The 17,133-nt window shown below is 42.5% G+C and overlaps 1 protein-coding gene across 1 annotated transcript in view; it reads right to left on the reverse strand.

Annotated features, from left to right (window-relative positions):
• Positions 1–283: 283 nt before the first annotated feature.
• The window catches only part of LOC134207156 (carboxypeptidase D-like), a 65,179-nt gene continuing 48,329 nt past the window's right edge, over positions 284–17,133 (reverse strand). The window contains 7 exon segments of the mRNA XM_062682877.1: positions 284–675; positions 873–905; positions 908–1,438; positions 1,551–1,580; positions 1,658–1,749; positions 1,751–2,062; positions 2,064–2,420. Of these exon segments, the coding sequence (XP_062538861.1) occupies positions 284–675; positions 873–905; positions 908–1,438; positions 1,551–1,580; positions 1,658–1,749; positions 1,751–2,062; positions 2,064–2,404 (1,731 nt within the window). The 5' untranslated portion in view covers positions 2,405–2,420.

Raw genomic sequence — 17,133 nt, forward strand, 5'->3', positions numbered from 1 at the left:
AGAATGCTTCAATGGTGGTGGAATAGCTTGATACTCTGGACTTCACCGTTGCTAGAAATTTGCAGCGAACTTCAGTGGAAGCTGACGATCCCTCAATCGGTAGATTTACTCTTGATCGACAAACACTCATCCGCTGGGCAACCTCGCTCGTTGCGAAACAACATTCACTCCCGAATCTAACAACGTCCGAACTGGATGTTCTGAACCTTCATCGTCTACCATCGTAACTATTGTTGTCGCCAACAACAAATTTGTTCTCGACCCATCGGTGGAAATGCAGCTCTTATTCCCGTATGCGCGGTTGGAGTTGAGGTTTGCGACCCACTGGGGATGCTGGGTTGGCTGGGAGCACTGGAAGAAACCAATTGGTTTCTGGTTGACTGCTGGCCGCGTTGCTGGTGGAATCATTTAGACACGTTGCACAGCTGAGTATGGTGACGACCTCTGCACTTGCGGCAGTAGCTTGGAAGAGCAATCCTTCGCCCTGTGACCGCGGCGTAAGCAATTCCGAGATAGCTTGTTTCGTCGTAGAATCCTTCTTTCCTTGACCGTCATTTTCGCAAACGACTCGCACTGGTACAGAAAATGCTGACTGGAACACATGGACATGGCGAAATCCTTGCTGTACAGCTCCATGACTTCCAGTGCGTGGAGGATTGGGCTTCTTGCTGATCCCTGCTGACTCGTAGGATTTATTATTAAAACAAAACGTTTTGATGGGAGAAAGTTGTTAGTAGACCAGATTCCGTTGAGAAGATTTGTTTTGCAGGTTTGTTAACAAGTGCGACTATTCAAATATTGTGAATTTTGTCTAATTTAGTATGTACAGTGCTGGAGTTTGTGGAAAAAAAATCAATGATCTACGGGCATACCTTCTGATGGCTGCATTGTGACATTCAGCAGCGTGGATGCTGCTCAACGACCATGAAGTCGACGTCTCTTGAACGAATCCATCGGCGAACACCTTCCAGCTTGTAGACACCGGGCATAAGAATTCGCCAGAACTCTCCGTATTTGGTGGTACTGAAGCCGACATCTCTGCCCTTGATCTTTAGCTGAGCCCGCTCGATGGGACCCCCGTTGGGATCCATGACGAACCCTTGAACACCTCGGTGCGCTTCGGCGAGGAACTTGATCATCGACAGCTGATTGTCGTCCCAGTACTTGCGCAGTTCATAAGCTGGCGGAAACTTGCAGCACGATACTTCCAGAGTGATTTCCATGCAACCGTGCCAGATGTAGTTGAAGTCTTGCATTCCACCGGTCAGTGGATACCAAGCTGCACCGTTGGTGATGCCGTTCTCGAACGAGGGCGAAGCGGACTTGCAGGCCACTCTTTGAGACATCTTAGCGTGGTTGTTGGCGTAGGTTAGCGAGAGGTGCTTGAACACATCGTCGTCCGGTGTCAACGATGGTTGCGACACGTAGCTATTGAATACTGAACTCAAAAGGGGTCATGTTGGAAGAAACGAAGCAGAGATAGAAACGTATGAGAATATGGTTATTGAGTACAAAGGGAATTCTTATGTTTTCAACTACGACAAGCTCACCGGCGCAGGTAGATGACGATCTACATATCTCTGTTTCCACGAAAGCATTGGGGTGATCTTACAGGTTAATAAAAATCACGGAAATGTCACCTAAAATAAATACTTACTAGCGTTGGGAGTGTTATCGTACGGGTAACTGGCCACTAGAGCACCCCCGTGCAGGGATCCACTCAGTACAAACTGAATCTTGTTGATCCACTTTGACGGCTTCTGTCTCCGGTTGCGATCGCTTATTGTTCTGCTTGAAGTAATCCGGGAAGTTACGGTTCAGATCGAAACCACGCGAGTTGTATCGGCCCTGTCCGCCGTCACAAGTACCTTCCTTGGAAGCAGCATAACCATCCGGGTTCAACGAGGGCAGGATATGGATACGGGTGTTGTCCAATAGCCACTTGATGTAGGGATCAGACGTATAGCTGGTGATCAGGTACTGGATCATGTGAAGCAGCAGTTCACGTCCGACGGCTTCGTTACCGTGGATGTTACCGATGTACTTCACATCCGGTTTGCTGCATGTGCTCGTACGGGGACGAGGAAACCACCATGACCCACAGTTCGCGGCCCTGAACCGACTTCCCAATCGAATACAGTGCCGTCAGGTTGGGATAGCGCGCGGTGGTCGCCCTCAGATATCGCGTCATATCATCATGATTGTGGTAGACAAAATCCAGCGAGGAAGTATCCGGACGATACGCCCGAGGTTCATCGCCACCCACACCGCCATATTTTGACAGGCCATCCGCACGATCACTGCTCGTAATGCTTATCTGATCGGATGTGGGCACTTGAATTGCGAAGGCGATTCCGGCGCATAGCGTCACCGCCGCAAACACAATTTGCTTATCTATTAGCATCTTAGTAGTAAGTTATCTGTAAATGAAAGACAAAGACAGGTTGCACTATTTAGTATTCACGAAGTCTATTAAAGCGGATTTACAATTTATAGAACAATTAAACCCGATCATCATACGACATTTAAATAACTTGATCTAAACCGGCTTCAATTTTTTTATATATACATCATTGGCATTCGCTGTAAAACAGAGAATTGACAACACGCATTACACTTCGAGACACAACTTCATTTGTTGCTCAGGGGAAGCACGTTCCCATCATAAACTTCTCATTCGTACGAGTCTGTAACAAGTTTAATTGGCAGAGATGGCTTTTGATAAAAAAAAGGTCAGTATACCTCTGCTAAGTAATTATTGATGCCGATAACTGCAAAGGTAATTGTTGTTGTTAAACTGAACAAATGTAAATGATATTTTGAAATGACGAAAGCTAAAACGTTCCATGGAAATATGAAATTTTCCGTTGAAAATTTGGAACTTTTCCATGAATGAATAATTGAAAATTTTCATAGATAGACGGAAATAGCAATGACATATGGGCTCATTGACTTCTTATATTTTCTTATTAAGGCGTCACAAGCTGGTCAAGGGCAAGGTCAAGTTTCAGTTGAAATGTAGAGCCATTGAAAAAGAAAAAGTTCGAGATTCCGTATGATTCCACCACCGGTCGACGTCGCACGAACGTTTCAGTGTTTTCCACAAGGAATCACAACTTCGGTTTAATGGTCGTATACTATTCCGCCGAAAGACATTTCGCGGAATGTACTTTTTCACCGAAGGTCATTCCGGGGAATGTTGTTTGACGGAATTCGGTTAGAATAATTATCTTTGAAATATTTAGGGTAATTAGCTAGATGTTGAACGGCTAATTTCTTCGCCTATTGTTGAACGCACGTGCATTTCTTATGGGAGTTTAACAATAGGCGACAAAATTAGCCGTTCAACATTTGGCGGTTTCCCCTACTGGATTTAACTTATTTGCATTGTACTAGTGTTTTGTAATCCGGTTTATTATTTTGGATTCTTGGTTGAAGCAATGAATGAAGCACGGAGTCTCTATGCGGAAATCTCATTTTTCAAAAATCAGTACCTTTGAAACACCCACCACGCGAAAGTATATGATCTCCTCTTTCATATCGTGGGTATTTTTTTCACTATTTTGAGTGCAAACTCCATAGAAATCGCAAATGATGGCCAATTCAACCCCCCAAAAAATGTATGGAAAAATGACCCCCGATAGAACATTTTAAAAATGCACTTAACGTTAGTTTTTATTTCTGCAGCTCGACAAAAATTCGCACAGCCGTGCGCCAGCAAAATAAAAGACTGATATTCCGGCAAAAATGATGTTTGTTAGCTGATTTTCGGCAAATTATTTGCTGATTTTCAGCAATTTTGACAGATATCTCGGCAAAAAACATGTTTGCTGGGGCACGGCTGTGCGAATCTCGGTAAAAGTTGACCATTTTGCTGAGATCCCGGTAAAAAATATCAAGTGTGTATGTTATACTAAATTTTTATAACAAAATTTGTTAAAAACATGGTGCATGATGTTGTTAAAATATCTAAATTTCTATCAAAAATTACACAAAAAAACAAAAAACTATTTTATCATAAATATTTATAACAGAATCAGTTACAAAATATATTGTAATTTTTTACTGGTCGTGATAGGTCTCCATTTTGTGATCAACAATCAGAAATTTTTGTTTTTGTCTTAACAACAATATTTTGAAGAACATGGAGCTAACAATATTTCAAATTAGGCAATCTATTCAAATTATATCAGCATTGTGATATCTATGGCTGGGAGACTTTGCTACATCTACACTCTAAAAAATAATGGAATTTACATATGACTGAAACGTTATTGAACCTAATTATTTAGTGACTCAAACTAAAATCTGCCCTAATTTAACGTTCCATTTGATGTGCAATTCAAATCAATTTCATTACTTCGAATAATGACTAAAATGTACGTTATCGTTTGAAATTCACATCATATATTAAAATTAAAATCTTCAAATCTGTGGAAATCTGTTCAGTGTGGCGTAAATTTACATGAATCTTGACCGATGCTGTGCGGCGGAATGAAAAAGCTTCGTCCTTGAATTTCAGTTCAGTTGAAAACAATGCCAGAGCATTTGTATGTCAGTCGCAGTTTCCCGTATTTTTTTGTTTCGTGCGCTGTTTATGGAAAAGTGAATTACTTATCTGGAAATCTATCATGAAGCTAGCTGGACTACTCATCGCAATTTCGTTTTAGATTACCACGTCCTTAATTGGTGAGTAATTTTTTAATCGAACTTCGCTAGCAGCACCAAAATAAGAATGGAATTTCTTCTTCAGATACCATGTATGTACTTGCAGAATATTATGTACTGCTTTGTACAAGATGCATTCATGTTTGTCCTGTAAAACGGTTGCTTATGAGTTATGATCATGACAGAAATTGATTGACACCGGAGCACCAAACGTCCACAAAATTGCCCGCTTTTGGAAACAGAAAGGAACACAGGCCTGCAACATATAGATGTACAGCACAAATAGACAAACCTCATAAAATCTTGGAGTTTTTTAAATTAAAAAGTTCAGTCATTTCAAAATAAAATAAAAATACTGTAGAAGACGTTGAAAAAATAAATCATATAATTACAACAAATTATTTCTTTTAAACCAGAGCATGCAAGAAAATTTCCGATCAACACCGCTGCCGGAATAATGTTTACGTGACAAAAAATTGAATTTAATTTACATGTCATGACGTAAAAATAAGTAGAGCTTATTACGCATATTTCTTGCGCCTCATGTGATTTTCAAATCAGACGTATTTGTACATCAATCGGGTCGCTCCTTTTATGTGCATCTTATAAAATGTGAGTTTACATGATTTTTTCGAAGTGTGTAATTTAATTACCTACTGTTGGGCAATTCGGTGTTAAGCATTTTTCAGATCATATTATGATAAAATCCTGTTACAACATTTGGTGGAGGTGCAAACCCGAGTAGCACATTTGTCACATATCTATCACTGTGACGCATATGCGACCAAATCCAGTCACATTGGAGTTGCTGCAACCAAATCGATTCGAACTGTGCTACTAGGGAATCTTACTGATCGTCTGTTCTCCATGTCAGGATCGGCTCACAACAGCGTCTGTTCTCCATGTTAGGGGCGGGTGATCATCGTCCGAGTGCCAGCGAGGGACTCTAAGCGAAACTGTGCACCATGGTCCACCGGGAATAAGGGGGAAAGGTCCTCCGGAAATTTAGGGGGTTTAGTGTCAGGCCCTGCAAGCCAGCCTTAAAAAAAACATACACAACGAACAATCAACAAGAGGGTACAGATCGGAACCATCGGCGACTAGCGATTGGAAACTCGGTTCTTGGAACTGCAAATCTCTCAACTTCATCGGGAGCACACGCATACTCGCCGATGTGCTCAAGGGCCGTGGATTCGGCATCGTAGCGCGCTGCAGGAGGTTCGTTGGAAGGGATCAATGGTGCAAAGTAATCATACCAACTAGCAGAGCTGCGGCAACACACACGAGCTGGGAACAGCTTTCATAGTAATGGGCAATACGCAAAGGCGCGTGATCGGGTGGTGGCCGATCAATGAGAGAATGTGCAGGTTGAGGATCAAAAGCCGGTTCTTCAACTTCAGCATAATCAACGTCCATAGCCCACACTCCGGAAGCACTGGTGATGATAAGGACGCATTCTACGCGCAGCTGGAACGTGAGTACGACAGCTGCCCAAGCCACGACGTCAAAATCATCATAGAAGATATGAACGCTCAGGTTGGCCAAGAGGAGGAGTTTAGACCGACTATTGGAAAGTTCAGCGCTCACCGACTGACGAACGAAATCGGCCTATAGCTAATTGATTTCGCCGCCTCCAAGAATATGGCCATTCGCAGCACCTACTTCCAACACAGCCTCCCGTATCGGTACACCTGGAGATCACCACTGCAGACAGAATCACAAATCGACAGGACATATCGTGGCGCTAACATCGACTCTAACCACTATCTGGTGATGGTTAAACTGCGCCCAAAACTATCCGTCATCAACAATGTTCGGTACCGACAACCGCCGCGGTACGATCTAGAGCGACTGAAGCAATCTGATGTCGCCACTGCCTACGCATAGCGTCTCGAGGCAACGTTGCCGGAAGAGGGTGAGCTCTGTGAGGGTGAGATTTAATAGAAATTGGGCAATCCACTCTGAGCCTGCATAGATGACAGACATGTAAATATCATCCGTATAACGGTTCGATTACCAACATTGACTAGTGGATAGCAGGCCAGGACTTTGCCTCTTTCCTCGTCGGGCACGTCCGGAGTTGCACGCTCGAGAAGATAGCACACAAGCGAAGAAATCAACGGATAGCTTGTCCGGCGGAATTAGGCCACACAACCTCGATGGGGCCCCTCTTGAGGACTGCTGGAATACAGTCAAAGCAGCCATTAACGACACAGCGGAGAGCCTCGGGTATATGGGACGAAGTCGACGGAACGATTGGTTCGACGAAGAATGCAGACAGATTCTGGTGGAGAAGGACGCAGCGCGGGTGGTTGCGCTGCAGTAAGGTACTCAGCAGAACGTGGAACGTTGTAGACGGAAGCGGAGACAAACAGACCCGCCTTTTTCAGAAGAAGAAACGCCGCCTGGAAAAGCGGAGTGCGAGGAGATGGAACAGCGGTGCCTAGAGGTGTGCGCCGCCGCGACACGCCGCCGCCGACAGTTTTTGGCACGCCGCCGCTGCCGACAATTTTGTATCGGCGCGCCGCTGTTTAAAATTCTTCACGCCGCTGATCTATAATTAACCACGCCGATCTAAATTTAAAGCAGTCTGCAATATTTCTAGTGCAAATTTCGAATGTTCAGTGGAACCGTATAATTTCCTTATTGAGCCCTACAACATCACGTTGAAACTCCAGATAAATTTACGTAAATATACCAATGGTTTCCTTGAAACTTTCATACAATTTTTCGTTGTTATTTCGAAAAGCTATCCGTAAAAACTAAGAAAACTTCGAGTGGAAATTGTGAAGAGTTTCCCATTGAAATCTAAAGAATTTCTCGTTGTAATAGAATTTTTGAACCGAAAGCCACAAGGCTGGAAGTTTGACCGACAAAAAAATTTGACAGAGACCCATCTAGCTTAATTATGTCATTTGGTCAGTTCCTTTGGCTGAAAAAAAACAGGCCCTTTGGCCTCAAAGGACATTCGGCCTAAAATGTCGTTCATCTGAATTGGTCATTTTAACCATTTCCAAAACATTAAAAGATGATTCTTTTGAATTTTGCCGAAAAAAAATTGATGAACTTCCCCAGAAAGTTCTTTAAGTTTTTTAAGAATTTTCATTTGGAAAATATTTTCGAATTTTCCACGGGAACTATTTTGAAATTTCAAGAACTCTTTAGAATTCTCAAAGAAAACTGTTGGGAGTTTTAGCGGAAAATACTTCGGATTTTACATGCGAATCTCTTCAGAATGTTCACGGAAACATGTTTCAAATTTCTACAGGAAAATATTCGGAATATCCACGGAAAGTTCCTATTAAGTTTCTGTTGAGTATTCTTCGAAATTTACGCGAAAAGTTCTTCATTATTGTAGGAGATTGCGACTGGTAGAAGGGATGTTTTATTGTTGGTTTTCTTAGTATAGATTATTAAAGATGGCTAGCTTGGCATAGCCAACGTCAAAACACAAAATTCTTTAGAATACCCGCAGGAGACTCCAATGAGTTTTCACGGGATACTTCCTGGAACTTCCCAACAAATTTTCCTGAATTTCAACGGAAAACTTCTCAGAGTTTCCGCGAAAAATTGGTCGAAGTTTTTAAGGATTTTCTTTGGATTTCTAAGAAATTCCTGGGAAATAGATTCCATTGGCCGAAAGTGAAATACATCCGTACTGGTAATTTGGCATAACAGATAGTCTGGTAGAAATGTCATTACTGAACGGGTGATATGGTCGAAAATGTCCACTTGTTTGGCAAAATGGCCTTATTGTCCAATGACCATTAATTACGTGGAGTCATTCAATAATGACGTCACAGGTTTAGTTAGATTCTAATATTTTGTGACATTACTAGGTATAAAAGCGTAACAGAGGGGGAGGGGGAGTCTAGAAATCTCAAAAGGTAGTGGACGTTATATTTGAATCGTCCTTAACCTGTTAACTTTTTAAGTCGATACTGGCCTTTAAGTCAAAAGCCATTTAGCCAAGTTCTATAAAGCCGATTTCACTGAAATTGTTATAAGGTCAAAAATGGTTTACTCGAAAATATAGTTTGGCCTACAGCGACATACAGCCGAAATGGACATTCCGCCGAACTGGTAATTTGACCGAAAAGGGTGTATGGCTTAACAGGTCATTTGGTTGAAAATACCGTTTGGCCAACAATGTCGTTTAAACGAATAGATCATTTGATCGAAAATACCGTTTGGTAGGCATGGTCATTTGTCAGAGAGAACCATTAGACCCGAGAATATGCTTTCTGCAAATTAGCCAAACATGAGTTTCTGCGAAATTACCTGTTTGGCCGAATGTTACTTTCGGCTGTTGTTGCTATCGGCCAAATTACATTTTTGGACAATCCATTTTCGACCTGATAACAGTTTCAGATGGACGTTCAAATCGGCTTATTGGAATTTGGCTAGATGACTTTTGGATTAAAGGCCAGTATCATCTTAAAAAGTAGAGAGTAAATGTCATTTGGCTAAACGGTTCGATGTTTTTGACTATAGCTTGATTCGAGGTTTGGGTCATTGACATTTGCCGTATGACCCGTCGGGCTAAATTACATTTTGGGCCAAATGGCCCCTTCTGTCAAACGATCATTTCAGCCAAACGGCATTTTCGGATTGATGACCTATTCGGCAAAACGACCTGTTAGAAAAAACGGCTTTTTCGGCCAAATTATCAGTGAGACTGTATGTCGCTTTCGGCCAATGGAATTTCTCAATGACTTCTTATGGAAATTTCTTAAAAATCCCATTTTCCGTTGAGATCCAAAGATTTTTTTTGATAAAATCTACATTCTGAACAATCTTCCATGGAGCTTCTGCAAAAAATTCCTTGGGAATTTCTCGTGAAAACTCCTTAGAGTCTCCAGCGGATATTCAGAAGTTTTTTTTGTTTTATCTTTTATCCTTTTCTACTAAGGGAAAAAATTTGGATAACAATTTGAATTTCAGGAATTGTAGATTGCAGGAAATCCTCCTAAGGGGCCGTACACTTATTACGTAAGCATTTTTTCTGGGTTTTTCGACCCCCCCTCCCCCCATGTAAGATTTTTTCCATACAAAAGATTTTTTATTTATATGGCGCGTAAGATATTGACAAACCCCCCCTCCCCCCATATGTGCTTACGTAATATGTGTACGGCCCCTAAGAATGTTGGAAATTTCATAGAACGTTTAGACTATTCACAAAATATTCTGCGGCCTTAGCAGAGCAAAGCTGAGATGTTTGAAAAGTGTGACTGGGGTCAAAATGAAAAAAATATAAATAATTATCCAATTATTTCTGAAATTCCTCTGCAGTATAGATTCCCAAATATCCATAAGATTCCTAAAAAACTCTTAAAATTTTAATTAATTCCCGTTTACGTACGTTAACGCAAATCAAAAGGAAAATGAATTTTCGTGGACACACACACTTGACCTAGTTGGGTCAATAAAATCCAACTCTAAATTGAGATGGTCAATGGTAAGAGTCGTTGTCGGAGCTAGTTGGATCACAAAAATCCCTTTGGCCGTATTCACCATCGGCCCTTTTCGGATTAAGAAAAAAACAAAGCCGGTCGATGATTTGAAGGAATATTACTGGACAAAGTTACGTCAAAAAAATCAAACTCTGACGTAAGTAGACCGAGTAGGTTTAATAAAGACTAAAAAAACGATGATAGGAATCACCACAATGCTGTTTGTTACTCGTCTCTAGAATGGATGTTAGTTGCCCAAACCTACCTACCCAAACCTAGCCTTCGAACCTACCCCAACAAACACTGGAGGCTGGTAAAGCATTAAACTATTTAGTGAAAAATAGGCTTCTTCAGCCAAAAAACTAGCAAATTCAGCTTAATTTGTTCGTTGAGATTAGGATCAAGAAAAATTCTACTCTGAAGTATGTCAATGGTTTGAAGACAACTGTTAGTTCAATAACTTTCAGCTAAGAAGTGGGTTGATCGATGATCGATGATCCTTGCTACCGGCTGATAACAATGTTAGTCATGAAATACGAAGGCGCATCATCTGTGGAAGTCGGGCCAACTACGGGCTCCAGAAGAAACCGCGGTCAAAAACGATTCGCCACCGCACCAAATGTGTCATGTACAATACGCTAATAAGACCGGTTGTCCTCTACGGCAGCGGTTCTCAACCTTTTTCTTGAGAGGTACCCCTCCAAACTTTCGCATTAATTTAGGTACCCCCTCTTGAAAGTAGGCTTCCAAGCCATTTCAAAGAATAATTCCGAGCCCTTTGAAAGGAGCCTTAAGAACCTGCTGTAAGAAGCTTCTGAATCTCTTGAAAGTAGGCTTTCGCGCCTATTGACAAGAGTCTTCCGGGCCTCTTAAATGGCGACTTTCGAGCATCTTAAAAGAAGGCTTACTTTGCATCTTGAAAGGACGCTTTTGAGCCTCTTGAAAGAAGAATTTCGAGCTTCTTAAAAAGAGGCTTCCAAGCCTCTTGAAAGGAGTTTCACTTCCGCCTCTTAAAAGGAGTCTTCCGAGCTTTTTGCAAGTAGGCTTCCTTTGACAAGGTGGTTGAGCCTCCTGAAAGGAGCTTCTGGATCTCTTGAAGGTAGGCTTCCGCACCTCTTGTTAAGATGCTTCTGAGCGTCTTGTAGAGAGGCTTTCGAGCCTCTCGAATGGCGGCTTTCGAGTCACTCAAAAGGAGGCTTCTTTGCATCTTGAAAGGATGCTTCTTAGCCTCTGGAAAGTATGCTTCTAAGCCTCTTGACCGAAGTATTCCGAGCTTATTGAAGGGAGGCTTCCGAGGCTCTTGAAAAGAGGCTTCCGATTCACTTAAAAGTAAGCTTTCGAGCCTCAAGGAGCCTTCAGGGTTTTTTTGAAAGAAGGCTTCCGACCCTCTTAAAAGGAAGCTTTCGAGCTTTTTAAAATAAAGCTTCCGACCCTCTTGAAACGAGGCTTCCGGGTCTCTTGAAAGGAGACTTCCAAGCCTCTGGAAAGGAGACTTCCAAGCCTCTGGAAAGGAGGTTTCCGAGCCTCTGGAAAGGAGTCTTCCGAGCATCTTGAAATGAGGCTTCCGGGCCTCTTGAAAGTAGGCTTCCGAGCTTCTTGGAAGGAGGCTTCCAAGCCTCTCGAAAATAGGCTTCGGTGCCTCTTGAAAGGAGCTTTCAGAACCTTTTAAAAGAACCTTCCAAGCCTTTTGAAAGAAGGCTTCCGAGCTTTTTGAAACTACCGACCCTCTTAAAACGAGGCTTCCAGGTCTCTTGGAAGAGACTTTCAAGCCTCTCGGAAGGAGGCTACCGAGCCTCTGGAAAGCAGACTTCTGAGCATCTTGTATGGAGGCTTCCGGGCCTCTTGAAAGTAGGCTTCCGAGCCTCTTGAAAAGCGCTTTCCGAGCCTTTTGAAAAGATCCTTCTGAACTTTTTGAAAAAAAAAAAACCTTCCGAGCCTCTTGAAACTAGGCATCGGAGACTCTTGAAAGGAGCTTTCCGAGCCTTTTGAAAAGGTGCTTCCGAGCCTCTTGAAAGGAGGCAACTTTCTCGAAAGGCGCCTTCCGAGCATTTTAAAATAAGGCTTTCGACCCTCTTAAAATGAGGCTTCCGGGTCTCTTGGAAGGTGACTTCCAAGCCTCTGGAAAGGAGGCTTCCAAGCTTCTTGAAAGTAGGCTTCCGAGCCTTTTGAAAGGAGCTTTCCGAGCCTTTTGAGAAGAACCTTCCGAGCCTCTTGAAAGAAGGTTGCCGAGCCTTTTTTTAGGAAGACTTCCGACTTTCTTAAAAGGAGCCTTCCGAGCTTTTAAAAATAAGGCTTCCAAGCCTCTTAAAACAAGATTTCCGGACCTCTTGGAAGGAGACTTCCAAGCCTTTTGAGAGGAGGCTTCCGAGCCCTTTTGAAAGAAGGCTTCTGAACATCTTGAAAGGTGGCCTTCGAGCTGTTTGGAAGACGGCCATCGAGAAGCGTAGAAGGATGCTTCTACTCCTTTTACAACGAAGCAACCAGGCTACTCTTACAAAAGGCTCGATGACTCTCGAACGGACACTTCCGAGCCTTTAGAATCTAGATTTCAGTTCAAAAGCATATTCTCAACATATTATTCAACATTTTGTTTAGATCAGGTAGATTGCATTTGTTTGGTCTTTTGTACCGCAGCCCTTCATACGCTGTGCTTGTAGAGGAGGGCAGGATTCAATTGGCTTTGATTTACTGATCGCCATGCATATTGTGTACAAGACAAAGTTTTGAAATACAAAATACACAATCATCAAAACTTTATCAATAAGTATCGATTGAAATTTAATGCGTCCGCCATTATGCAGTTTTGTCCGAGGTACCCCCAGAGGCCAGCGAAGGTACCCCCAGGGGTACATGTACCCCAGGTTGAGAACCGCTGCTCTACGGCATAGCTTCCCAAAGTTGGGGGGTCACGACCCCCTTCCATAAGATTTACACAGGCTGGGGGTCGCGACCCACCACTTTGGGAAACTATGCTCTACGGACATGAAACATGGACGATGCTCGAGGAGGACTTGCAAGCACTCGGAGTATTCGAGAGACGGGTGCTTAGGACCATCTTTGGCGGTTTGCATGAAGACGGTGTGTGGTGGCGAAGAATGAACCATGAGCTCGCCCAGCTCTACGGCGAACCCAGTATCCAGAAGGTAGCTAAAGCCGGAAGGGTACGATGGGCAGGGCATGTTGCAAGAATGCTGGACAGCAACCCTGCAAAGATGGTGTTCGCTTCCGATCCGGCAGGTACGAGAAGGCGTGGAGCGCAGCGAGCGAAGTGGGCGTATTTGAGGATAGAGAGATGCGGCCTCGAACCGTGTATTGTAGCGTCAAATTGTTGATTCAGTGTTATAAACAGATAACGATGTAGACTGAATAAATGAATTGATAAATGTACTGAAAGGTCACTCCGGCCTTAATTAGAGTAAATAATTAAATAATGTCTTATTCAGAGTTGCCAGTTTCATTCCCAATTTTCGACCACTATTCTAGTTTGAATCTGGAGCAAAATAGAACAATCTCGCTGGTTTCCCCAGCAGTGTTTCATTCATGTTTTTCAAATTTTCAATAAAAAGAAATCATAATGTTGTTGCCAAGAAAGGCGCCGTAATTGCAAAGTTAATTAGTGGAAAGTGGTCCGTAGATAAAATGACGCATTCATACACCAAAATAATTCAAAAACATATGAATCTCGTGATTCATTATTGGTTCAAATCTGCAGAAAATAGAACTGAACGTTATACCAGTTTTACTTTTTCAATAGTTGACTGGTAAAAAATGAATCTAGAACAGCTACTGGGAAAATTTATATTTCAGATTCATATTCAATCTGACAGCCCCGAACGATTTGAATCACTGCTGATTTTACTTTAAGAAATTATTCTTGCTTGGAATATCTAAAATGCGACTTTTGTATGTTGTAGTCCCAATTATTACTAACATGCACAATACAATGAGTCAATGACCACGAAAACATTCAGATGACTTTTTACGAATATGTTTTCTCACTTCGAACGAAAATGAAAGTTATGTTTCAATGTTACGCTTAGACACATAAATCAACCCGACAAAACCCCTCAGGTGAAATACTAATGATTCAACAGCGTGTTGTCTATAGCCGGAAGCTATCAAATTTAGCACCTCCACCAATTTCTCCAAACTAAATGGCACACATGTCTGAGAAGAACCGGTTCATCGCACACGCCAAACATTCCCCCGTGAAGGTCTTGCTTGACCATCACCCATAATGCAAACAATCACTGCAATCCGAATTCCTTCATAACCCACCTACAAACGTTGGACATTAATCTGAAGTTTAATGTAGCGGATTTATGTAGTTGCTTTTACAACGTTGTCGGTCACTGGCGAAAGAGAAATTCCCGCAAACACGCCCACCAAAATGGGTCACCGTCGAAGCAGTTTACAACGCAAGGCGACAGCGCGGGACCAAGTCTGGAGCAACTTGTAACTGAGTAAGAGGTGTGGGAATGACGACACCACCAGCGAGCGAGCGAGCGGTGACGGTATCCTCTGCAGAAAAAAAAATTCTGGCAATGACAGTGGCAGCACATAGCGGAAAATATTGCTCCCGGTGGTGTGACCGTGACCTTAAAAACGGTTTTACTTGAATGGATGCTGCCTGCACCACACACCGATCTGTGTGCAGTGCAGTGAAGGATTTTTCCTCGATGACGTCAGTCGGAAATGCAGCTTTACTGATGAAGGTGAAGGTCGGCTCGGTGGCAGCTGTTCAAGAACCACCAGATGGAGCCCAGATAATTAGGGAAGCTTTATGGTTATTTGTTATGGATATTGAGCAATCAGGTTGGAAAAAGCGAATACAAAGGTGTGGTACAATTTGTTTTGAATGCAACGTGATTTTCACAGCATAGTGGCGATTTTAGGAGGTACATATTTTTAATTGTAATTGTGCTTTGGCTAACAGTCTTGACTTTTAGTTTGTTTGTGGATGACTACTCCCAGCATTTTTACAAATAACTGTTGAATAGTTTAGTTATAAAATCTTGAATATGAATATAGGAAAAGGATAAATACTTAATCACAGAGGAGAACGAATAGGGGCTAGGATGATTTATCAAGATATTTTTATAAGGCCTTCTTATTCTTCTTCTATGGCTCTACATACCAACTGGAAAAAGATGAAACTTTGAAACTTTGGTTCAAATTGGTATAAATTATAAATTAAACAGACGATCGCGAGCAAAACGAAGTGCACAGAAAGCTAGGAAAGAGCTAATTATGGATATTCAAACAATTGGAAATAAAATTCTATCTGACATTTGCAGACCGAAGTCAATAAAAACCTGTAATTAATTCAGCTAATTGATCTGTTAACTAAACGCCACCTAAAGTTAATCCGGAAAAGTGAAGCAAAACAGAATGTGAAATCCGCTCGAACGAACCGCTTCAGACCAGACAGGGCAGTCATTAAAATATACACCCTGGCGCATTATTGGTTTGTTTGGCAGGTCTGTCTCGCCATTTCGTGATCGTGTTTGATTGTTTGCTGGCTGATATGATGATGGCGTTTAGTGAATGTAGGTGATCCCATTTCCTGGAGGAACGTTCGTCACCTCGCCGTTACTACCTTTCGAATGGATTCAACACTGGCATGCATGCGCCAATTTCTCTCTCTTCGGCACCCTATTTGAATAAAATTCCATGCTGGGAAGCTCGCGTGCCATTGATGCGCGTGTGGCAATCAGCTCACTCAGTCAGTCAGTCAGTTAGTATAACAACATAATGGTGAGGGTGGACTGATACGAAGTGTTTGAAGTGGTACCAGGTAAATGATACTCTATGATCACATTCGTGATCAGTTATGCGGCAATTGTATATTAGAAAGTGATGGGTCTGATCTACGGTTGAGGCGCTTAGCCATTGTTGCATTGTTCTTTGTTTCCAGAAAAGTGAAATTGGATACATATCGCATATCTGAATAAGTGTTTGAATGTTCATTGGCACCATTAAAATATTCCCATTTTCCCATTGTCATTTCACGGTCCTTAGCCACTTATCCATCAACTCCTATCTCTCCTTCCCGTGGTGCTGGCCGTGGAACGAGCAACCTAGGGAAGATCGGATAATCAATCCCGGTGAGAACTATGGGCGTCGGCAAGGAAAGGGGTCTTTGCTCCTCTCCCGAGGTTGTTTGTTTGTAAGCAATTGTAAAACTTAACATCAGGATGGCGCATTTGTGTCAGGAGTAAGAGGTTTGAGCTACAGTTTGTTGGGTCGTATTGCTAGAAATAACCTTTTCATCGTCTCGTTACTCTGGCGGAAGCAGCTGGGACCAGCTCTGGTCAAGTTTTCCATCTACTCCACATCATCTTCAACAGGCGGAAAACCAGAGCGGCACAGCAACCGGAGTACTATCTGACTCCGGATGTGCAAATCTGATCGAGCATCTGTTCTCCATGACAGGAGTGGCTCACAACAGTTGCTTTTTCTCATGTTGGGGGCGACTGATCATCGTCCGATGGACTATACGCACAATTGTGCGCACTGTGCTGCATCGTGTCACCATCGATAAGATCCCTTGCACACCACATAAGTAGCGCAACACTTGTAAGGCAGTCAACCAAGCTTCTACAGCTTCCAAGAGTGTGAGCCGTATAACCATATTCCTACTTGTTATTTATTCTGTGATTGATCAGAACTTGCGAAATTGTACAGGGAACCGGATCGCGCGAATTATCGGCTCGCTGCTTAAAATACGATTAAACGCGCACTAATTAATTTTTAATTCGATCGCGCAAAGCAGAGTACAACCGACCGAAACTGTCTGCTTGCTGCACAAAACACTCTTCGAGGTTTCTACAACCACCAAGAATGGCAAAAGTAGAAAAGCCGGATGGATTCAACAGCAACGAATAAAGGATAGCGATTGGAAAGTTGGATCTTGGGAAATGAGAACTTTGAATAAATTCACACATCCCCGCAGATATCGACATGATTGTAGGTGGTGAAGCCTACCATGAGCTGCACACAGGCGGTGAAG

Source organism: Armigeres subalbatus, chromosome 1 (genome assembly GCF_024139115.2).
Source record: "Armigeres subalbatus isolate Guangzhou_Male chromosome 1, GZ_Asu_2, whole genome shotgun sequence".
Taxonomy (NCBI): domain Eukaryota; kingdom Metazoa; phylum Arthropoda; class Insecta; order Diptera; family Culicidae; genus Armigeres; species Armigeres subalbatus.